Source organism: Lipotes vexillifer, unplaced genomic scaffold (assembly GCF_000442215.2).
Source record: "Lipotes vexillifer unplaced genomic scaffold, Lipotes_vexillifer_v1.1 scaffold189, whole genome shotgun sequence".
NCBI classification, from domain to species: Eukaryota; Metazoa; Chordata; class Mammalia; order Artiodactyla; family Lipotidae; genus Lipotes; species Lipotes vexillifer.
The window spans coordinates 3,804,779-3,829,471 of NW_006785816.1; the positions used below are offsets into that span (position 1 = coordinate 3,804,779).

Consider the following 24,693-nt stretch of genomic DNA (forward strand, 5'->3'; position numbering starts at 1 on the left):
ACGCTCTTCTAATACCATTCAATTTACACTTATTATACATCTTAATCTGTTATTGAACCCATCTCCAGAGCCTATTTTAATGATTATATTTTTTTATGTGGAGATGTTACAGTTGGTACTTTTTCATATTATATCATCTTTGGATTAAGTCTTCTATCCCTTTTTATTATTATTTTTTAATTTATAGTCTCACTGAGATTCTTCTATTAACTCTAGTTCTTGGGCATCCTTACTCTTTTACTGTTGCCTCTGACAATTCTTCTTCATGACGGTCCCTTTCTTCACGAGCTTAGTCATTTTTTTCTTTTTTGCCTGTCTGCTGGCCCTTGAGCTTCGAGATACTTCTACAGAGAGGTTCTGTATTTGTTTATAATATATCAAGGTCCTGAGATTTCACTGTCCTGAAACCATTTTAATGATAATTTCTTGACTTGGGGTTTCCTGAATTAAATGTATAGTATAAATTCTGACCCCATGCGTGTTCATGAAGCAAGCGTATGATTCCTATTCCTCATGGGCGACTATCCTCCCCTTCTAGGGTCTTAGGGCAGAAGACAAGTTTTAGCCACTTCTCTGGGCTGGTGAACTAAAATCATCTAGTCCTCTTTTCAACTGATGAGAAAAAGGTAGCCCTTTCTTCGTTCCAGGCTCTATATAGGGAATTCAGCTCTATCTTCCTATACCATATAACCTATACCTAGTTCAATATACTTGTGGTGGTTCTTTTGTGTTTGTGTGTCACTTGGGGTTATATTTTGTCCATCTTTTCTATATCTATACAGGAGGGGGCCCTTCCAAGTCAGGTCAGTCTACCATCTTGCTGGAGTCCCTTCTATTCTACTCTTATTAATCTGCTTTGCACATCTAAGGAAAGAATTTATAAACCTTGTATTCCTGTGACTCAAAATTGGCTTTCTTGAACAGAACAATGACTTGAAAAAAATAACTGGAGCCATTAGAAGATATTTTTTTTTCCTTATTTGTAGCAATTAACAGAAAAAATACTCTAATAGGTGCCTAATAGAAGCCATCAGATGTGATGATGCTGAAGTGAATATTTACTGAAACTTATAATGGTCTCAAAATTTTTATAGCAATCTTTTAATGAAAGTATACCATCTTGTCATCTTTAACTTGCATTTCTTCAATTAAGTACAAGGACTTCTTGAAATTAGCAGTTCTATAATATCAAAGAATGCTTCAGTTCACACCACCAAATGTTAAGGGAACTTGCTGAGCTGCTTAACTAACCCCTAGGTCAATAAACTGAGTCATTAGCACCTCCTTTAAATAATTGTTTGTCTGTTACTGGTTCAACATTTATATAACCTGTCATAATACTTTGGTTTTTTAAGGTACAAAAATTACTGCTGTAGGTTTAAAGTAGAGAGTTTAAGTAGCGATGTTTTCACAGTGATAGTTTAACCATACTGTCTGGTACTGAGTGAGTTAAAGTCTGAACACCACAGCTAATTACTATGTAATGCTAACCTTAGTTGCTGGTTCATTTTGAGACTCTTTAAAATATGAACTGTGTATTTTACCCCTATGCACTCTCTTAATGATTTGTTTTTTTAGACTGAAATCACTTCCAGCCATCAGTTAGACTCTTGGTCTCTACATATGCACTTCTCCAAGCACAAATATTTCTTTTTCCTATTGGTCTGCCAGCTCTGTCAGAGCAAATTTCACTTTAAACTAAATGCTATGATACTTAAAACCTCTTGGATTACTCAGGCTGCTAGTGTGATCTATGACCTTCCAAGAATGACAGCTGAACTTTCCAATTTGCTTATACTGCTTGGGGAACTAAAAGCACATGCCAAAGAGGAAAATGTTTCTGATGTTGAACAGAGAGGAGAGTTCTTGTTGGAGGTGGGAGCAGGAGACTATTAAGTACTGAAAAATACTAATAAGAAATGAAAAGAAACTAAACATGCTGTAAAGTCTAAGAGCTCGAGCATAATTCAAAAGTTAATGCTAGCATTAAAAACTTTTTAGTCCAGTTAAAATATGAATAATGACCTTCAGTTACTGAAATTTAAACACCAACCAGAATCTTAGAATGATAATGCACTATCAAAATAAACAAGTTCAAGAGATGGAATAGAACCTAAAATTATCACAAGTACTATACATAATGGGCTATATCAACTCCCCATCATTTTTTTATAAAGCAGACAGAAATCTGACATACGGATATAATCAAAGAGGTAATACCACTATCTAACATGCATGCTACCCCTATTGACATATCAGTCTCTTGCAAATTAAAAATTAATGTTAAGCTTCTGTTAAAACCTTGTCCGAAGTCCTTAAATAAATAATACAGTTTGGAATATTTTTATATCGCTTTGAAAGTTTTTCTTTTACTACCTTTCATAAGGGGTATATAAATGTTAGTTGTAAAAAAAAAATCTCAAAAATCTTATCACATATAAGCTTAATGTAAAGTTTCCAATTTATGCCCTAGTCTACTTATTCATTTATTTGTCTCAATAATTTTTAGGCTAAATAGCCTGCAAATTACCTTTGGCTGATAAAAATCAAGTGGTGATTGATAAGGACCTTTTATGTAGCTAAATCAGACTAAGTAATATTTTTCTAAAATTGAGGGCACAAGTATGGATAATAGAAACTATATTTAAACAAATTAAAAGTGCATGTTTTTAAGCAGCTAAGCATCAAAGTTGAAAGTTCGATTCTAAAATAAGTTTGTAATATCAAATATACAACAGGCATTTCCTTGTATTATTATGATACTTTATTTTTTAATAAAAAATTTAAATTGAATGATTCTTTAAATTCTATAGTGCTTTACAATTTTCAAGTTTTACACACATGATTTCATATAATCCAATAAAAACACTTTTTCCCCCCTTTACCCCTATCTTGTCACTCCCCTTTCCCTCTCCTCACTGGTAACCACTAGTTTGTTGTCTATATCTGTGAGTCTGCTTTTTTGTTTTATTCACTAATTTGCTGTATTTTTTAGATTCCACATATGTGATATCATATAGTATTTGCTTTCTGTGTCTGACTTATTTCACTTAGCATAATTAAACCATCTATGTTGGGCAGTGTTATATAGATACTTTCAGCCTTCAGTAATTTCAGTAATCAATACAGGTCAGACAAATATTTAATAGTTATTTAGTATCCTCTAGAGCACTTAGGATCTCCATATACTACATAATACACCAGCAATGCATTTAGCACTAGAAGAACAGTTACTAAAGTAAATCTCTACTCTTAAATTTCATAAACTCTCTTGGCCCTTGATGATGTATTTATTATATTATAGGTCTGTACAAAAAAAGGTAAATTCATTTTCTACTTAGGTCTAAGGCTAATTTTAGATTGTCAAGATACAAACTGATTGACGTCATCCTGATCAACCAGATTGCAGTCTTCTGATGATGAAACAAGGTATTTCTAACAGTGTCTTCACAGAATGGGGCTAAGCACCTTTTGCACACACTGCATTGACACCAAGCAAATTCCGTGTAGACTTCAATGCAGAAGTATATGACTCTAACAATTACTTTTCTGACTTCGCCCTATTACCATATTTTAAAATTATTAGTTTTAAAGCAACATAAGGAAACATACTTTTTTTTTTCTTTATCACTGATGTACAAGGGCATTTTTCTCCCTTAATTTAAGGACTAGTAATTATGTTTACAAATTCAGCTACACTAACTTAAGTATGAACTTAACAACTCCTGCATTTTATTAAAGTTAGTGGGGTGCAATGACCTCAAAACCAGAATATCTGGATATAATTTATGTCTCTGCTGATATAACTCGTCTCTGTCTAAATCTGTAACTTTCTTTGTCATGATTTCTTTTTTTTTTTTTTTTTTTTGGTAAAGTAAGAATAATGGCTATCCCTTTTAACATCTCTCTGCCTTGAGATTATTATATTTCCAGGTCTTTTACAAGAACAGTACAAAGACTCTTGTAGTATGTACTTGGTGTTATTGTTATGACATATGAAAATGATAGAGGCTTCCCTAGAAAATACTTAAGAAATTCTGGCTCCTGCCATATAATCTAGACTGTTAAGAGATACTCTATCATACTTGGCATGCTTCTTACACATGCTTTCTGTTTGCCTTTACAGGGCTCTTACATAATTCATAGAGATTTATGCCTACACATAGGCAACTAATTGTTGTTGCACTAAAATAATGCCATGGCCAATCATATCTTCCTTTACCATAGTGAGACTGGACTGCTTGTATAAATAAAATTATTCAATCAAAACCCTTCAGATTCTATGTCAAGATAGATGCAAACGATACAACACCTTTAGGGATGAATAATACTGGGAAAGTCTCTTTACATGCTTTTTCATCTTATTTTATATTCAGGGACTTTATTTTGAAAGTAGTAAATCAAGGGTAAGGTTTTTAGTTATTTCACACAAATCATCACTTCCCACATTGCATACATTCCTGCACTTAGGTTTACTGCTGTAGTGTTGACTTTTCTTTGAAAAGGGCACAGGGTCACAGAAGTGTTTAGGGTGGTATCTTCATTCTGTGATGTTCACTGTCTTGGGGTGGTGCCAACCTGACAATACGGGACACATAAGCAGAGCTGGGTAACCATGAGGAGAATTCTTCAGGGAGATGGGAATGCACTATACATTTTTAAAATTAAAGGCAGTGTAGGGTTTTAAGCAGTATTTCCAACTAGCACATAGGTATATCCATATTAGTTACTTCAAGTATGCAGGACAAGGAAAGATTACAAATTGATTTAAAATGACTAGGGTGCACACTTGCTGATGGCAAGTAGTACTTCTCTCCCTCAGATTTTAGAAGAAAAAGGCAAAATTCAACTGTAGGATATTGACATAGTTTCTGTTTTCCCCTTAGTATATACAGAGAATGAGCTGAACTATAATAGCCCAGTATTTATAAAGTCCTTAAAACCCAGAAACCTTTTTAAAAAACTTTTTGAGACTTTTAAGAATTCCTGCGTATTTGCCACCTCAAAAGAGATCTCCACATGAAGTTTAAGTACCCTTGTAAATATAGCTTTGTGGGGTTTCTTGTATCAATTTAAGTTACAGTTGCAATTTAAAAATTTACTTGCCTAACTATGTTCATAGGAGCCTCCTCCCATCCTTTCACATTTGAGGGGCGCTAAATTAGCCACTTAAAAAGGAATCTGGATTCCTTTTCAAGATTGTTTTGCCTTTTAATTTCTGATAGGCCAATATGAAGTTGCTTTGTTTTTGGCTGGAAAAACCTGAAATGGAAAGAATTTCTGAAAAAGTGGGATGTATCAACTTAAGATAAAGCTAAACAAAGAAAACAGGCTTAAAAATTATTAAAGTATGGTATATTATTTGAGATAGAATGCTGCTTATGTCCACAGAAGAGATGATATTCAGAAAATCATTAATTATGCTCCTCTCTATAAGTCTATTCAAAAGACTAATTATTTAAAATGTTTAACTTTGATTACAGGCACAAGAAACCATTTGTTGGTCGTGCCTCTCTAGTCTGAAATGTGTAGCTTTTATGTAAAAAGCAACATAGCCATACATAGATTTTACACTCACCAATAATTAACTTTAATGATAAAAGTATAAAGTTTAGAAAAATACTAACCCTTCTTCTCAAATACAGAAACAAGGCCACATTTGAAAATAGATTCTATTACAGAATGCCGCATTTGCCTCTCTGAAGTAGGTCTGAGTTATATTTAGTTGGCAGAGGCGCTGAGTACTTACAAGATTACCAAGTGATTTGGGCTACTGCTGAAAGACTGCACATTGGCCTAAAATCCCTACAGGTAAAATCCACAGGATTATAGGTCATAATTAATCCCCTTAACTCCAGACTTCCTTTCCATTTCCATAACCCTCAATAGAGGTTTACTGCCTTTTTTAAAAAATGAGAAAACCTAATGATTTTAACAAATTTAAAACTCTTTCAATTAAAAGTCTTGACAATTCATCAACAGCTATGACATCAGCATTAAAAAACATTCAAGGACTAAAATGTTTTGTAACTTATTTCCTTGGGAATATCTATCTGCCTACCTACCTACCTACCTACCTACCTACGTAAACCTTTGCTCATGAGATGGGAGGCATCAGAACCCAACATTTAAATCAAACTCTTTGATACAATGTCTCTTCAAATCTCACAATTATTCAAATTATGTTTTGTAGGGCATTGATGTGTTTCTAAAGAGACATTCTATTACAAAGCTATGAAAAGCTACTGTCTGAACTAATCCCTCCAAAGTGCTTACTGTTATAATGAAGTAACTAAATTCTAGTGAATTACCAGACCATTAAAGATCAGTGTCAAAAAAAAAAAAAAAAGATCAGTGTCTTATTAAACAGCCTATATAACTCAGGAGGTTGTATTTTAATAATAATGTGATTCTTTGTCAAGTATTGCACTGCTTAGGTTAAAATGCAAAAATATGAATCTATAAATCTGTTTACTTTTTAATCTAAGAAAATTCATCACAGTATCTTTTAAAATTATTTTTATTTTTTTTCTGTCTTTGAGATATAATTGACAAATACTATTGTCATTAGATTATCTGATTTTTTCTTCTGTAAGAAAATGTTAAAGGTAGAATCTTTTGTAACAGAAGTTAACAAATGACAACACTCAAAATAGCATGCTCTTAAAAAAAAAAGTGTCTATTTAAGACATTACGGCATTCTTCTCTAATGATTAATTTGTGTCCTCTAAAGATTAAGGACAACTCAAAAATGTTTTAAGATGTTTATTTCATTGGGACACATATACACACACCCTTATTTAATCAAGGTGTGAGAATAACACAAAAGTTAGCAGGAACATGTTGAAGACCACTGATGTATAAAAACTGACACTGTACTTAGTATTAATTCCTTAATTATTTTTCTAAGCACAATAATACTATTACCTTTAAAGATGTTTTTAAAAAGTGATATAAAGAATAATAAATAGGATACTTTAAGTCATCTCAAAAAATTATATTTTGGGTTTCCCTGGTGGCGCAGTGGTTGAGAGTCCGCCTGCCGATGCAGGGGACACAGGTTCGTGCCCCGGTCCGGGAAGATCCCACATGCCGCGGAGCGGCTGGGCCCGTGAGCCATGGCCGCTGAGCCTGCTCGTCTGGAGCCTGTGCTCCGCAACGGGAGAGGCCACAACAGTGAGAGGCCCGCGTACCGAAAAAAAAAAATGTATATATAGTATTATGTGCTTGTATTATAAAATTGTTGGTAGGAGCCTATGCTATATAGGTAATTTTTTAGTAACCTACATAACATAAAAAAGTGCCTTTTGAAAGGCCTAGAGGAATAAAGCTGGTGCTCAAGAGGAGAGGCATCCGATAAAAATACAAGCCTTCAGATAGTATTTAATGCCATGGGATCTGGATGAAATCCTCTAGGTAGTGGGTGTAATTAGAAAAGAGGGCTCCCCAAAATGATATGGATAGAGAACAGGGTTGAAGTCCTGAAGTAACCAGCATTTAAAGGTGAAAAGGAGGAGGAATATCCAGCAAAGAACAACATTGTGAAGGAATGGAGAAGATCTTAGGAGGAAAATTAAAAAAACAGGGTATCTTGAGAGCTGAAAGAAGGGAGTTTCAAAAAGCAGGGCCTGGATATCTGTGTCCAACACTGCTGAGAGTTAAAGATGAGAAAGGTCCATGGATTTGGCAATATGAAGATTACTAGCGATTTTGACAAAACTGGAGAAATAGAAGAGTGAATGGGAGTCTTTTGAGATGCACTGTATGAAGAGAGATGAGAAATGGGTAGTAGCTGGAATGTGATGTTGGGGCAAAGAGAGTTTAACGTTGGAGATTCCACATTGTGTTTATATCCCGACAGGAACGATCTAGTAGAAGGGAAAAGAGTGGTGACATGAAAGAAGTCCTTAGGAAGGTAAGAAGGGATGGGGTTCCAAGCAAAATGAACCAACTGGACTTTGAAAAAAAGGGCACTTCCTTGCCTGTAACAGAGGGAAGAGACTGAGGTGGGGTACAAATAAGAGTGGACACTGAGAGGTGGGGAGATAACTTGGGCAAGTTGCTTAACTCAATAAGCTTGGGTTTTATTAATGTCTCCTTCCCTGAGCTGTTGTGAAGATCAAATTAGATAAGGGATGTAATGATAGCAATTAGCATACTGCCTGGCACTCAGTAAATATATTTCAATAAATGCCAGCATTACTATTAATCAGCATACCTCAGATTATAGACAGATTTGAAACCATTTTAGAGAATAATATTTCAAATTATACAATTAGAATAAAGATTAAGTCTGTACGGCATTGAAGCCTGCATTGTTTTTATTCCTTTCCAGTAATTTCATTTAAAACTGGACTGGATGGTTCATGTTACAGAAACAAACTCTTTGGAGCAGTTTCACTTATTTAAGATTTTTCTTTTTCTTTTTAAAGAACAAAAACAAAAAAATATGTTTATTTTGTGCAGAAATTTTCTGTGGACTTTCATTTCCAGAATTTTGGATGGATTGTGGACTGTCTGATGCAGATTTAAAGTATTAGAAAAACAAAGAAGCAAACTTTGAACAGTCCCCACCACCCTCAGATACAGTGCCTAAAACTGTGCTTTAGTTTCTATCATTTTTTGCCCACATACAAACTTTCATGGTACAGTTTAAGTACACGTAGATAGGCTTATTTGAAAACACAATAATTCTAAGAGTACAAGCTATTGGGCCTCCCTGGTGGTGCAGTGGTTGGGAGTCCGCCTGCCGATGCAGGGGACACTGGTTCGTGCCCCAGTCCGGGAGGATCCCGCATGCCGCGGAGCGGCTGGGCCCGTGAGCCATGGCCGCTGGGCCTGCGCGTCCGGAGCCTATGCTCCGCTGCGGGAGAGGCCTCAGCAGTGAGAGGCCAGCGTACTGCAAAAAAAAAAAAAAAAAAAAAAAAAAAAGAAAAAAAACAACAAAAGTTCAGCATTTCTACATTATACTAAATACCTTCTGAAAAGGCCTAGGGTAGTGCTGTACCTCCCCCTCTCCTAAAATTTTCAAGCCATTCTTTTCTTACCCTCCTTTCTTATTGGGATAACTAAAAACTGACACTTTCCCAAAAATGGGTCCTCTGTTTTATCAGATCTGACTTTACTGCCCCCAAGTTAGAAATCTTATTCTGTGTTTCAATATATTTTCAGTTATTGTTTCTATGATCATTGTCTAAATCAATGAATGGGTATTATGCACTGTCGATTTATCCCAACATTTTGATTTTTATGAAAATAGAAATAATTTATTTTGTGAAAACAGACAGCTATAAGATAGTAGTAACTGGCTTCAATGGTGAGAAAATAGAGTTGATTTCTTTCTTTCATGTATTTTAGCATATTTCATATTTATGTAGATTAATATGATCTATATCAACATATATTAATAAAATATATTTATCAATGGCTGTCATCTAAAATGGCATTCTAAAAGTGAATTTCTTGACAGAGGTAAGTTTAGTTGCCAACCACAAAATAAGACGGTAGTAAAGATAAAAGGTATAAGTGAAAAATAAATTTAACAACGTATATTAACTGAATCAAATAGTTAATGCTTCAACTGAGAGGTTTCATTGCAGTAAAAAATGAGATTTTATTGTATTTCAGTCTGAAGATACATGTATTTAATAATGTATAAAATTCATCTTGCTTAAATGTGATTTTGAATTTCCATTGATTTATTCAACAGATATTTATAATATTTCCAATATTTGTAAGGACCCATTTGGTAAGATGGTTCAGTGGATACTTATAATGATGTTCTTTTTAGTTTAAGAATAGCTCTTACAATGTAGAGATCAAGTTTTTTGAAATCCTTTAAGTTCCTTTAAATACTATGAAATCTTCTCTGAAGTTGAAAGTGAAAAGTAATGTTCTGACTTATTAAATAAACTCATTAAGTACAAATTTATGTTGAAACTGAACATACAACATAATCAAAGAAACAACAAACCAGCTTACTTTATTTGAGCAGAAAGAGAGGTCAGGTCTTTCAAGAGCACGAAAGCAGACCCAATTTGAACATTAATGGCAGTGCACGCAGTGCATGTGCAACCACTCCCGTACCCTGCCTCCCCAACACGTGCACACCTTTCTCCTCTCAGCTTATTAGCATTCTAAATCTTTCTCCCAGGCTTGGCCTTGCAACCACTTACTTGATAAAATAGGTCACTTAAAAAGGAAGAAAGCCCAATAAAATGAATTACAAAGACAACAAGTTTAAACTGATTGCCCTGTTTTCATACATTGTAGCTGAAATCTGCAAATATGCAGTTGGCTGTGCCTTGGCATTTAACAGCAAGTGATCAGCAAGGAGGAGGAAATTTTATTCTCATTAACGGTTGCAGACTTACTGCAGTGAAAAAGGGCTATGTAACCCGAGATGTGACAGTACAGAAAGATCAAAGCCTTGGACTGGAAACTAAATAAACCCTCTGGCTACTTCCTGCAAGGAAAATTCACTTTGGCAATGTAAAACAGAGCCCAGTTAAAAACTACTCTCAGTTTTATGAGCTGTCATAGCAGCTCAAATGGTTTGGACTGGCTGAGTTTAGAACATTATATTTCCTTGTTTTTATCTTAGATACTTCTGTAAGCAGTTTTAAAGACTTTTTTTTTTCAACACAACAACAAAAAAAAGAAAAAAACTCTTTTCTTTTGGTTGAAACTGAGGAGGTAACCACTAAACTTATAAAAACAGGCAGGTCTTCATTTGCACATTCCTTTCTCATTTACTACAGTTTAATATTTTGCTCTTAGATTTATTTGGCAATATACATTTACCTTAATAATTCATTTGTAATCTGTACAATTCCTATTCAAAATAAGTGCAAATCAGTTTACAGTGCCCATATGGCTCATATCTGAGGGGTGAGCTATTTGTAATAGCACATCTGGTAGGACTATGGGCAATATGGAGAAAACGGGAATAAATTAATATTACAGTTAAAAACCCATAGGCTTTAGGTTTCATCTGTTTTAAAAAAATATTTAAGAAAAAACATGTTTAACATTTCTAATATATAATATTTCTAATATAGGGACTTTTAAACAATTATTGATAAATACTTAAATCACATTGTTATATCAATCAAAACACAGATGGGCTAGAATCAATCAACCCCGTCCCTGAGTTTAGGAGTAAGCTCAGTATCATTGAATCCAGACTTAAGGGAAATAAAAGATGTTTTATCTGTTTTCCTCTCTCTTTTATTTTTTTGGAGGGGGTGGTGGTGCTTTTCAACCATATTGCTTGTAATTTTAAAATTCTCATTAGACTACGAATAAGCAAGACTTTGTAATGGTAATCTGGGACTTCCCTGGTGGTCCAGTGGTTAAGAATGTCTTCCAATGCAGGGGACTCAGGGTCGATCCCTGGTCGGGAACTAAGATCCCACATGCCGCGGGGCAACTAAGTCCACGCACCACAACTACTGAGCCTGCACTCCACAACTACAGTGCCACATGTCACAACTACAGAGCCCACGTGCTCTGGAGCCTGCGCGCCACAACTAGAGAAAAGCCCATGCACCGCAACAAAAGATGCCACAACGAAAGATCCTGCGTTCCACAACTAAGACCTGATACAGCCATAAATAAATAAATAAATAAACAAACAAACAATATTATAATGGTAATCCACATCCTATTCCCTTTAAAAAAAACCCATAATTTTTTTGAAAATAAGAGCATTTCATAAGTCAAATATGTCATAAAAGCAGTCACCTTTGCTTAAGGACTTCCTACTTTCTTTTTAAATTTATAACTAATTTTTATATATCTGTACAGCCAACAAAAATACTATTAATATGTATAAAAATATATGAACTTTAACATTGGATAATCACTCTTAAATGGTGGTGATATAATGAACTTCCTAGTCATGAATGGACTAACTCCCATTCATTTCTTCTAGTACAAAGCTACACCATAACTGATGTGTTAACATTTTTACAGGATCTAGTCATATTCAGATTACTTTTTTCATTTATACACTCAATTATGCTGAATTTCTTCTCCTAAATCAAAGTCCTAATAAAGTGACAATAAATTTGGTTTCCTTTGGGATCATCTTTGGATTTTACATATAGCTAACATGCATACCTCCAAAAACTTAGCTCAGATCACCAGATTGAAAATTAACATGAATTTGATGAGAGCAGCCTGTCACCAACTTCTCTTGTTTCTAAATTTCCAAAGGAAAGTAAATCGCTTAAAATACTTTTTCAAGTCAGTATAATTTCTCTAGGATAAAACATCTTCCCAGGTTTACAGGATTCTTAGCCTTGATTTTTGGCTTGTATTTCTATATTTCAGCAAAGTTTACAATTTGCTAATGCTGATGTGTGATAATCTAATAGAATCTGGCCTTAAAAGTTATAGGCCCAATTTACTAATAAAACCTAATTCAATTTTCCTTGGGAAATGCAAATCATTAGTGTCCAAGCAGTGGAACCAAATTTCCTTGCCCTTTTATGGCTAGAAAGAATTTTTCTCTATTAAAAAGTCTAAACAAATAAATCAACTAAGACTAATACATGAAGATTCATTTATAGGCATAAAATAATAGCATCATGTATATAAACATTTACATTGACTAATTAGCTAAATAAATGATCTGCATGAGACATAAACCCTTCTAGACTGAGATTATCCCACTCATCCTCATTTTTTATACAACTGGATTAATCTGTAGAGAACTTCATGAACTACTTAAAAGAATTTAATGGTAGTGAACTAATTAGTTACTTAATGTGTTAATAAATTTTTAGCAACTTGTTCTCCAAGCAATCTAAATACCAATTTGCAGTAAGCCATATACAGCGTATTAAAGCAAAATAAGTAAACAATATATTGTATCACGCAAAAAAACCTACATATCTTACTCTGAAGTTTGATAACACTCTAAAACTTTCTAAAGCACAGTTCACTGTTAAGACTAATATATCTGCTTACCTTTTGGAGGCAGCAATGGTGTAATACTAAGAATGCTGGCTCTTACCAAGCTTAAAGGCTTCACTATTTATTACCTAACTGGTTTTGGGCTAGTCCCTTAAAAATCTCTGAGTCTTAATTTCTACATTTGTTAAAATAGGGCCAATACTACTCTTTGCCCTATATACCTCACACACTGTTGATGGTCAAATGAGACATATGATGATATGTGTCAGCTACATGCGAGTTATTAGTCCTGGTATACTAAGATTTAGGCCAAAAAACATTTAAACATTTTATTCTTTAAAGCTTTTAGAAGGCTCCTAAGACATTCCATCTTCTGAAAAAAAAAAAAAAAGAAAACTAGCAGAATTGTTATGAGAGTATTTAGAGAGAAAAAAATGTAATGTGATTTAATGTAAGGATTGTGTTACAGCAAGTCTCATAGTGTAAAAAAACATTTATTTGCATTGGTTTGATTTTCTCATCAGAACTGTGTTACACAGCTATTGCCACTCTTGTTCTCCTGTTTTCACCATCCCAAAGATTTAACCACTTCATTACCTTAGATGGGATTTTACCTGTCATATAGTATTATTTCTTATGAATGGTTTTATTCATTTCAAGAAATTTATACCATGCATTTTTGATTGGTTAACACTAATGAAGGTGGGAAGAACTTAAGATTATTTCTATTGGTTATACCTAGCTGTAGCAATTATTACTGAGTGTGAAATACATGTTTATACATACTAAAAACAATGTCATTTGGACAACTAAACACAATTATAATAAACATTTGCAGAGATCTGGATATTTTTAGATCAAATCATATACCCTGAAACAGATTAACTTTTAAAAGTAAAGAGGATATTGTCTTGTTACCCAACACCATGGTTTCTATAGAGGTTCTGCTGTATATGTTTTAATCATGATTTAACAAAATTCCATTTAAAGTGAGAAGCAACTCTTGCAAATATTCCAACTTAGATACAGCTAAGAACAAGTATTAGGGAACTTCGCAAATGTGCACATGAAAAACAAAGAGTAAATAAAATGTATAACAGTGCCTGAACAAAGCATTCAGCAAGGTTTTTTTTTTTTAAATATTATGCACTGTTAATAATAATGTTTTAATACATGCAAAAAATATAAATGGAATGACCAAATATTTCAACATACTGTCAGCTTTCATTACTAGAATTACAGATGTGGTGGTGGTGTACTCAATTTTATGCTGTCAAAACATCATAGGTGAATAATAGTTTTATTCAAAATTTTTCTCAATAATAAAAAAGCAAATTAAAAGGTCTCTGGGGTCAATTCTTTAAAAAGATGAATTTTATATAAAGTAAATATCTATTGCTAAATATCTATTTTTACCTATTTTGACTTTCATATTTACTTAAATCAGAACACTAATCTAATATGAGGACAAAATCATGTGCCACAAAAGTAGGTACTAAAAATAACATTTATTCCCCAATTAGGTAAGTGTATCTCATGATACTCAATGTATCTATTTTCTTGATAGAAAGAAATCACACAATCATTTATCCAGTCTTTATCTCTGATTATTTCATGAGGATAAATTCTTAGAAATGAAGTTACAGAATTAAGGAAGTATACAATTTTAGGCTTCTGTTCTCTGTTACCAAATATATTTCACAAAGGTTTTGTCCATTTAAGTCCCACAAGAAGTGTGTCAGAGTGCCTCTTTGCTCCCATGTGTGGGTATTAGCATTAGAAAATCTTTGGCAACTGATAGGTGAAAACGGAGTCTGGCTGCTTTATTTTATATTCACCATGTCTGGAAAAATTACTAACTAAAGTCAGGAGTTTCTTTTAAAGACTTCATGAGCATGTTCTCCTCTGAGAAAAAGTTATAAAGAAATTAGGAACAAAAAACTACACACTAAATAAAGCAGTGTTTTTTTTAATGATTATTTTTAAAAGATTTAATAAGTATTTTATAATTCATTTAGTTCTTACAATGCTGCTGAACAAATGGTTGGTCTCCAATATCTATCAAAGGGAAATGTTTCTATGAGGTTCTTTTCACTTTCTTTTGATCCTTCCACATAATTTCTACATTACTGCCACAGTAATGAAGGTCACTAAAACTTAAACTATTAGAACAAATGGAAGAGTTTGGTTTATCGATTAAAATTGATATAGAACTTATCAAATAAGGGATTTTATAGGCATATTTAACTTTATCTCAATATATGAGAATTACTCGATTGCCAAATTAAGGGTTGTAATATAGACAATAATTTGATTTATCTTTTGAATAACTGCTTTGAAATAATACCCTAATATACAGTTCTAGGAATAATAAAAAAGGTCGGTAAATACTACACAATGCCTTTTAGACAGGCAATATTTAATTTTAAGGTTGCTTTTCTCAAGTGAAATAACTGAGTTAACTAAATGCCTGAGTTTAATGAAGGTGGCCTATAGCAAAGAAATAAGTCTAATTTTTACAGGTAGAGTCCCTGTCTTAGGAAAAATTACACATTTAAAATTTTGGATAAAAGATTATTTCTCATATATTAAGAAAATAATGTGTTAGTTCTGGTCAGTAAAATTTTAAAAAGTGCAACTAATGTTTCAACCATGATTTAATGTTTTAAAGAAAATATATTAGAGAGAACAGAATAAAAGGTGTATATGTGAAATATATAATACATAAAATGAACAGAAAAGTTAATCACCAAGTACTCTAAGAAAGAAAATAAAGAGGCAGGCATATACACAGAAAATGAAAGTGTAAGATTCAGATGGCTCAATAATGCACACATCTAGTTCATCTCTGACTCCAGTGAAATGGTCAGTAGATGACATCACTGTGCCAACCACAGAGAAGATCTTCAGGCCCTCTGAAAAATGTTTTTCAAAGCCCCAAGGAAACCTAAGCAGTCTCTGAAATTTTTTTCCAGTTTATGAAAATTGGATTCTTATAAAAGAAAAATGGACCATTTTTACTGCAACAAAAACTGATTTGTAAAAGCTGGAAGCAGTTTAAAAATACTCAACATGAGGTTCTTGTTAGTCTTGAAAAGTAAGAGTTATAATAAAAAAAACTGTCCAAAAATATGGTACGGATACATTGTATATAAGGGGAAAAAAGGCTAGTCTTACTCCTATTATTTTTAATTAGCTTCAATAGCAAGTTCCACTTTACTTTCTAATGCCAGTTCAGGTTTTGGGAGGGGAAGATTTACATCTGACCCTCTGGCAATGTCAGCTCTATAGCTAATGCCTTGGAGCCCTAATACACTTTGCATTCCCTCAAAATGTTGGGAAATTCTGGTGCCAAGAGGTTCAAACTGATAGTGACACATGTCTAAAACCCAGGATTCGCTGTCCAACTGCCAGTATGTATTTTATCAAACATCCAGTCTCCCTCGTAGAATAGGATGGATGAGTTTAACAGTTTCCACTGTTTCCAATTAAACTGCCCTGATATATTACAAAAATGCAGACGTTCAGATTAAGAAGGAACCTCCCCCCGACTTGGATTTTAAGAAATATACAATTTGAACTGTTTAAACAATACTCTAAATTTGACTCAGTTACCCCAAGTTAACAGACTTGTCCCATTACTAAACATGATTATTTTAGGAAGAAATTGAAGAATTTTTCTGTGAACAATTAAAAAAAAAAACTCTTACACAAAATAGAAATTTATTCTTTACCTTGCAGAAACTTGGGATCATCTAGTTTACCTGAACCCACTGAAACTGACATGTTAAAAATCCACAAAGACTGAAAAGTCACGATTACTGGTTGAATAGCATGCCACTTGGCACTGGTATGCTGTTTCATGTTCTCAAATCATTAGAAACAATGGTAATTATAAAAATTCACATTTTATACATTTTAAAAATATTATTACTATTCCAATTAACTTGACACTGCTTGTTAATCAAAGACATATGATGAAGAACAGGGAAAGAATTTGTAAGTCATCTGGACAATTTTCCTGATTTAAAGAAAAAAAAACTACCATACGACCCAGCAATCCCACTACTGGGTATATACCCTGAGCAAACCATAATTCAAAAAGAGTCATGTACCAATATGTTCATTGCAGCTCTATTTACAATAGCCAGGACATGGAAGCAACCTAAGTGTCCATCAACAGATGATTGGATAAAGAAGATGTGGCACATATATACAATGGAATATTACTCAGCCATAAAAAGAAACGAAATTGAGTTATTTGTAGTGAGGTGGATGGACCTAGAGTCTGTCATACAGAGTGAAGTAAGTCAGAAAGAGAAAAACAAATACCGTATGCTAACACATATATATGGGATCTAAGAAAAAAAAAAAACGGTCGTGAAGAACCTAGGGGTACGATGGGAATAAAGAGACACAGACCTACTAGAGAATGGACTTGAGGATATGGGGAGGGGAAAGGGTGAGCTGTGACAAAGGGAGAGAGTGGCATGGACATATATACACTACCAAATGTAAAATAGATAGCTAGTGGGAAGCAGCTACATAGCACAGGGAGATCAGCTCGGTGCTTTGTGACCACATAGAGGGGTGGGATAGGGAGGGTGTGAGGGAGGGAGACGCAAGAGGGAAGAGATATGGGAACATATGTATATGTATAACTGATTAACTTTGTTATAAAGCAGAAACTAACACACCATTGTAAAGCAATTATGCTCCAATAAAGATGTTAAAAAAAACCACCTCAAAACAGATAACATATCCTGTTTTTAAAATCAGCTTTTTCAATATTCAAAATTCAATCAAGGCATTATTCTTTCACAATTAACCCAAATTCTTCATGTTGTTCAGTAAGTATGCTTATTCTCATCTTCACAGTAAAGATGAAGAATAAGGGTTCAACACCTTCTGTCTACATTTTTCAAAAATATTCCCACTTGGCTTAAAATCAATTAAAATGAAATATTTCAAAAGCATCATTTTAAGTCAATGTTATTTGGTCTAACAGGTTTTAAATTTACCTATTGGATATCAGAAGCCTAAAGGTAGCCATTAGTTTAAAATTTCACATCTGGGACATTATGCATCAAAATTATCATGCCAAAATATGTGAATAATTATGGAACAATTTAAAATACTTAAATCTTTGTAGAATTTTAAAAAATATGCCAGAGTTAAGATCCATGGTTTGTTGCTATCAAAGAAGAACAAAGAAATCCTATTAGAAGACAATCCTAACAACAAAAATGATTCATAAAAGAAAGAGTAAATGATTCTAGAGAAGGTCAATAAAAAATGTAGCAAAGAACAACTATGAATTTTTGGTTATACTGTAAGCTTTCTCTGTATATCTGCTGATAAAATTTAGAGTCCCTTTTTATTTGATCTGTTACTCAGAAAAAAACTGAGGAAATTCATAGTAAATTATTTCTTCTGGAAATACAAAGAGAAAATGATACAGTTACATGATTTAAGGCCTGAAAAATTACAAAAGACAAGAGATGAAAGACTTAGCTTTCTCAAGGGAAGTTCTTTTGAAAGGGCAAACAATTCTCAATTCAAAATGATTATAATACGTATATCACTCTTTTGATTTGAAAAAATATATAGTCTACATGAAGTTTTATTAACTAATCCTTTAAACCAACATAGCTGTGATGTGTTTTTTATGATGTGAAAAAAGCTACTTATATATTTTTATTCTTGAAAAGGACCTAAAGGCACAAAGGTAAGAGAACTTTCCCAGTCTTTTAAAAAACAACTTGTTAACAGAACTGAGGAATAAAATCCTGAAATCTTTGGACACAGTACATAACTTAGTCTTTGAGTATAGCCATCTCTCTAAACATCTTTATTGTTTTATAAAATGACCATTTTTGAAAACCAGAAATGAAAGATTTTGCTGAGTTGAGCTCAACTTCATTCCTTTGGATATTCAATTTTAATGAAAATGTTCAGGTTCTTTAAAATCACATAACTATAGAAAAAAATCATGCCTTTCTCAAATAAGTAACGCATGGTTAGTATCACACAAAAACAATGTTTTGTTCATAGTGAAACATAAACGGCAGAAAAATTAATCTTTTAAATGCTATCAGCAAAAATTTTCAATATAAACATTAGGATTATATAACGAAATAACTTCTTCCCTTTCTAATTATGTTTCAGAAAACATTTGTACAGTGAATTATCACATGATGGAGTATAATAGTTATAATAATTAAAGAGAATCTCTATTTAAATAATTATAGCTAACACAGACAGGGACATCAGAAGTAATCAAAAGCCATATGCTTCTGGTATTTAACCATGTTTAATTTTTTTTTTTCCTAAGGCAAGTAGTTTCTCATCATGACAATCCAGTACACCAATGAAACTATTTCTAAAGTGTTATTATTTATTTAAAGTTCACTAAAGACTACTGAACTACATATAAGGTTATTGCATTTCATAAAATACCCCTGTATTTTTCCACTATGCTTTTAAATTTTGTCATGACCAACAGTGGGTTGTGAAATCAATACAGTGGGCTGCAATCTGAATTTTAAAAATAAAATTGAATAGACTAAAACAATATATCATTGTGCATTACAGATAGTAAGAGTAATTAATTACTGTTTTAAGAATTTTTTGTTATATATATGTGTGTGTATATATATAACACATATATATATGTATATATATAAATATGTATGTGTGCACTGGGTTGCAATATGAAAGGTATTTCTTAATATGGGTTGTGGCAAAACAAAACAAAACAAAACAACACTTAAAAGTCACTATAATATGCTATGTTTCCTTCAAAATTAGGTACTGTGTTATACTGGAAAGACCATAAGACATATAGACCTAAGTTCAAATTTTTTTCTCTATCATCCTACATGTGTGAGTTGGTTACTTAAATTATTAGAGCCTTGATTTTTTCATTTTTAAAATGTCTATGAAAATAGACATTATAATAATCTTGCTAAGTAGGTTAAAATAAACATAATAAATATTTACAAAACAAATTATACATAATTGATAATGGTTGCAATAATTATTACTATTGAATTGAAATGGCTTACTACAAGCGATGATTCAAGAGTTGTAACACATTGGTCACAACTGTATTCTTAAACACATCCTCCAAACATAAATATTTATGTTAATAAAATTATAATTTTAGAAGAGAAAATTAAATCAATAATCTAAAGAAAAAACTAGTCTTAAGGGCAAAAAGACTACACCTATTCATTGGACCATTTTAATGTGAAATTTCAATAGTCATCCTAAATTAAAATATTACACCTCTAGCAATGATATGAAGGGAAAACTATTATTTACACTTTCTGGCAAGACTTAAAAAAATCTATAAGACCAGTAATGAAGCAGGATATCTGTTGAGGGAAACTTTACTATAATTGTACAACAATGCTGGCATGTTAGGATTTTTTCCTTAGATATTTTATTTGAATGCCATGCAGGGAGGAAAAGTCTTTAATTTAATCAAAGCATCAACTTTTTTTTTTTTTTTTTTGCGGTACGTGGGCCTCTCACTGTTGTGACCTCTCCCGTTGCAGAGCACAGGCTCATGGCCACAGTGTCAGCGGCCATTGCTCATGGGCTCAGCGGCCATGGCTCACGGGCCCAGCCGCTCCGCGGCATGTGGGATCTTCCCGGACCGGGGTACGAAGCCGTGTCCCCTGCATAGGCAGGTGGACTCTCAACCACTGTGCCACCAGGGAAGCCCAAAGCATCAACTTTTTAAAACGGTGATGTCTGAATAATTGTTAAAATACATGTATTGTAACAATAAATGCTGAAGAGGGTGTAGAGAAAAGGGAACCCTCTTGCACTGTTGATGGGAATGTAAATTGATACAGCCACTATGTAGAACAGTATGGAGGTTCCTTAGAAAACTAAAAATAGAACTACCATATGACCCAGCAATCCCACTACTGGGCATATACCCTGAGAAAACCATAATTCATAAAGAGTCACGTACCACAATGTTCATTGCAGCACTATTTACAATAGCCAGGACATGGAAGCAACCTAAATGTCCATTGACAGATGCATGCATAAAGAAGATGTGGCACATACATACAATGGAATATTACTCAGCCATAAAAAGAAATGAAATTGAGTTATTTGCACTGAGGTGGATGGACCTAGAGTCTGTCATACAGAGTGAAGTAAATCAGAAAGAGAAAAACAAATACCGTATGCTAAGACATATATATGGAATCTAAAAAAAGAAGAAAAAAAAAGGTTCTCAAGAACCTAGGGGCAGGACAGGAATAAAGATGCAGACCTACTATAGAATGGACTTGAGGACACGGGGAGGGAAAAGGGTAAGCTGGGATGAACTGAGAGAGTGGCATGGACATATGTACACTACCAAATGTAGACTAAATAGCTGGTGGGAAGCAGCTGCATAGCACAGGGAGATCAGCTCGGTGCTTTGTGACCACCTAGAGGGGTGGGATAAGGAGGGTGACGCAAGAGGGAGGAGATATGGGGATATATGTATATGTATAGCTGATTCACTTTGTTATAAAGCAGAAACTAACACACCATTGTAAAGCAATTATACTCCAATAAAGTTGTTAAATAAAAACAAAATTTTAAAAAATACATGTATTGTGTTCTTATTTTATATTTTATTGGCTTTGGAAAACACGAAACAATCTGGGTCATTAATTTGGCAAAAGTACTGTCTATTTCAATAGACAGCCTGTATTTTCCAAAGTGAGGAAGCATATATATACACACACACACATACACACACACACACACCATATATATACACACACACACACACACACATTTTTTTTTAGAACTGTGATCTTCATTTTTTTACATACAAAATGTGACTTCATAAGTTAATTTAAAATCAAATGAGTATATTCTTGAAAATATTCAGGATTCTTTTTTTATTTTACTCTTTAATGTAAAAAGAAAAATGGGAAGTGAAGAGAATTTTAGCTTTTCAAAAACAAAAGGAACAGCATATATTAGATTTTTCTTGGAAGACTGTTTACCTGCCAGGAAATGAATGCTGCCCAGCTACATCTCCATTTTGAAGGTGATAATCATTGAAGAAATCTGGACTCATGGCTCCTTCAGAGGCAACTAATCCATCTAGGATGAAAGAAAATAGTAACTAGTGAAACATCTTTGCAGGGAATAAAAAGGAAACTGTTCTATCAAGTAACACAATAGAAAATAACCTGTATATTTAATCCGGAAGAAAAATGTTAGCATGATATTCAATTCTCTCTGGGAGTATGAACAGAAGACCATACATACTTAAGTGTTCTTTTACAATGACTGGACATTTATTGAGCATATACTATGTGGTAGTACTATTTTATTAGAGAGATGAATAAGAAAATCTCTGCCTTCAAGGGGCTTCTAGTCTTGTGGAGAAGACAACAAAAGTTAAGGGCTGAGGTAGGATAGGGAGGGACAATAAACCTTCCAGGCTAAGAAACAGAATGAGTAAGGAAATAGAAGAGACATTAAATAGCATGGTTTCGGTAAAGACCAACACTCTAGTATGTCTGACATTTTATACCCAGACAGCTTCATTTGTGTAGTATGATTAGGGAATTATACATTTCAAATAAGTGAATTTTTATATAAGCAATGCTCGAAACTTTAAGTGTCAAACCTTAAAACAAACACACAAACTTGGGTTAGAAATCCTTGAAAATACATTTTATATTTCCTGTGTTTTTAAAAAGTATACTGAATATAATTTTAAAACTTCTTGGTAACTCAATCTTCATTATAAACATCAATTATTATGTAGTAACGCCCTAGGTTATTAGATATATTTGACTACCTACGCTATGTGGCTACACTATTATGCTTTTTGAGTAATTTTTCTTTGCTTATAAAGTGCTCCTTTTCCTAAATCTAAGTCTTTATTATTACTTCTTGCTGAGTTTAGAGTGATACTACTTTCTCATTCACTCCAATCTAAGAATCCAGATGACCTATTTTTGATAGAATTATGAGTAAGTTAAGAATAAGAAGAATCTGAGGAAAAAAGATCTAAGTGATGGCCTCAGGGCTGTCTTATGCATAGAACAAATATATTTTAGTATATGGTTTTTGTAATTACTATTTGAAAAGCTCTGAGGCCTTTTAAAGTTTCCTTTTCTGAAAGTATTCTGGGTTGGTAAGTGACCTCTAGGTCACTTGTTGGCTAGGTGGTATCCACAACATAGTTTATAAATTTGGCACACAGTAAGCAAATTATTCAGTCACCAGACAATCATTTTACACCTACCACATGCAATAATACTTTGCTAGGTCCTGTGGAAAAACTTAGAATACATAATTTCTGTTTTCAGGAATTTCAGGTTAAGTGAAATACAAATAGACACTTAAGATACAATTAAATAATACATTCCATTAATAAATGATACACAACAGGAAGGGACATACCTACTAAATGAATGCTGGAGGCTGAAAAAGCTACAGAAGGATTACTGTGTTCTGTAGAGGTTAGAAAATCCTACTTGGGAAGGGAGGGAGGCAGAGGTGTAACTGATTTGAGTATTGATAGAGAGCTGGGAATTAAATGATAAAATCTGTTTAGGAGTAAGGGTATTAAAAATCGAATAGATGGTAAAAATTAATAGAGTTGGGAAACGAATAGGTAAAAATAATTGGTATTTCCATAAGACTCCTGTACTACTCATGTGTTACATATATCCATTTGTTACATACCATATACTAAAGACTTGCATTATTATTTAATTGTTGAATTGCTAATAATACCTCTGGTATTTACCTTATTACTTTAGTAAATTTAAAATACTTAAGAAGTAGCTAAAAAGTATGTAGTCCAGCTTCTGTGTCCTCTAAAAGTTAAAAATTCTATAAACCAAAAGTCCAGCTAAACACAAAAAAAGTTACCAAAAATGAAATTATGGGAATGCCAAGACACCATAGATTGAGAATTAAGCGGCTAAAAAAATTAATTTTCTATGGATCTAAGACTGTGAAAGTTTGGCTAAAATTAACAAGGTGAAGACCACAAAAACCAACAAGTTTCTCTGTTAAATTAAAACCAAATAATTAGGATCAGGAGTTAAGAAATCTGCCAATTTTAGAGGAACAAAGCTAAGTAATGCCAAAATAAAATGTATACCACACTTTGAAAATGAATACAAAGATATTCAGCATGCCAGCAGCATAAAAGATTCTAACACTCAGAAATATAACACTCATATAAATACAACCAAATAAAAATACTTGAATTATACATTAAAGTTAATATTACATGAAACACGATCTAGTGAAGTGAATCAGATGAGGAAGAACTTAAATGAAAAACTGTTGTCAAATTCTCAACATCTTCATTTTGATTCAGAGCTCTCATTGTCTTCAAAGGGAAAAATAAGTAAAAAGGATAAATGGAATACAGGGAACTACAAACGGGGATCTCATCAAATAAAGATGAAACTAAAAAAATTTGAGTTTAAAGATTCAGCCAGAAATTTTATAAACCCAGAATACAACTAGTTTAAGAAATTTTATAAACCTAGAATACAGTAAGTTTAGTAATACAATAAGCCTGATATTATGTGAATAAAGAGTAAATTTATACTTCTGAACTTAATTTTTAATAATCCTAAGGCCCTGCAATTCATTCAGTAAACTACAGCTTCTACACTGCCCTTTAATGACTTGACAAAATTTAGGTAACTCTGATATATGAGCAATCATTCTTCACTATAATGAAGTATAAAAGTTAAATTATATCTTAAATCA

At 33.1% G+C, this 24,693-nt stretch overlaps 1 protein-coding gene across 2 annotated transcripts in view; it reads right to left on the reverse strand.

Annotated features, from left to right (window-relative positions):
• KIFAP3 (kinesin associated protein 3) overlaps positions 1-24,693 on the reverse strand; it is a 162,509-nt gene that overhangs the window by 7,885 nt on the left and 129,931 nt on the right. For both annotated transcript variants that reach the window (XM_007458132.1, XM_007458133.1), the window contains one exon: positions 21,948-22,047. In XM_007458132.1, coding sequence (XP_007458194.1) covers positions 21,948-22,047 — 100 coding nt within the window. The remainder of the gene's footprint in view (positions 1-21,947; positions 22,048-24,693) is intronic.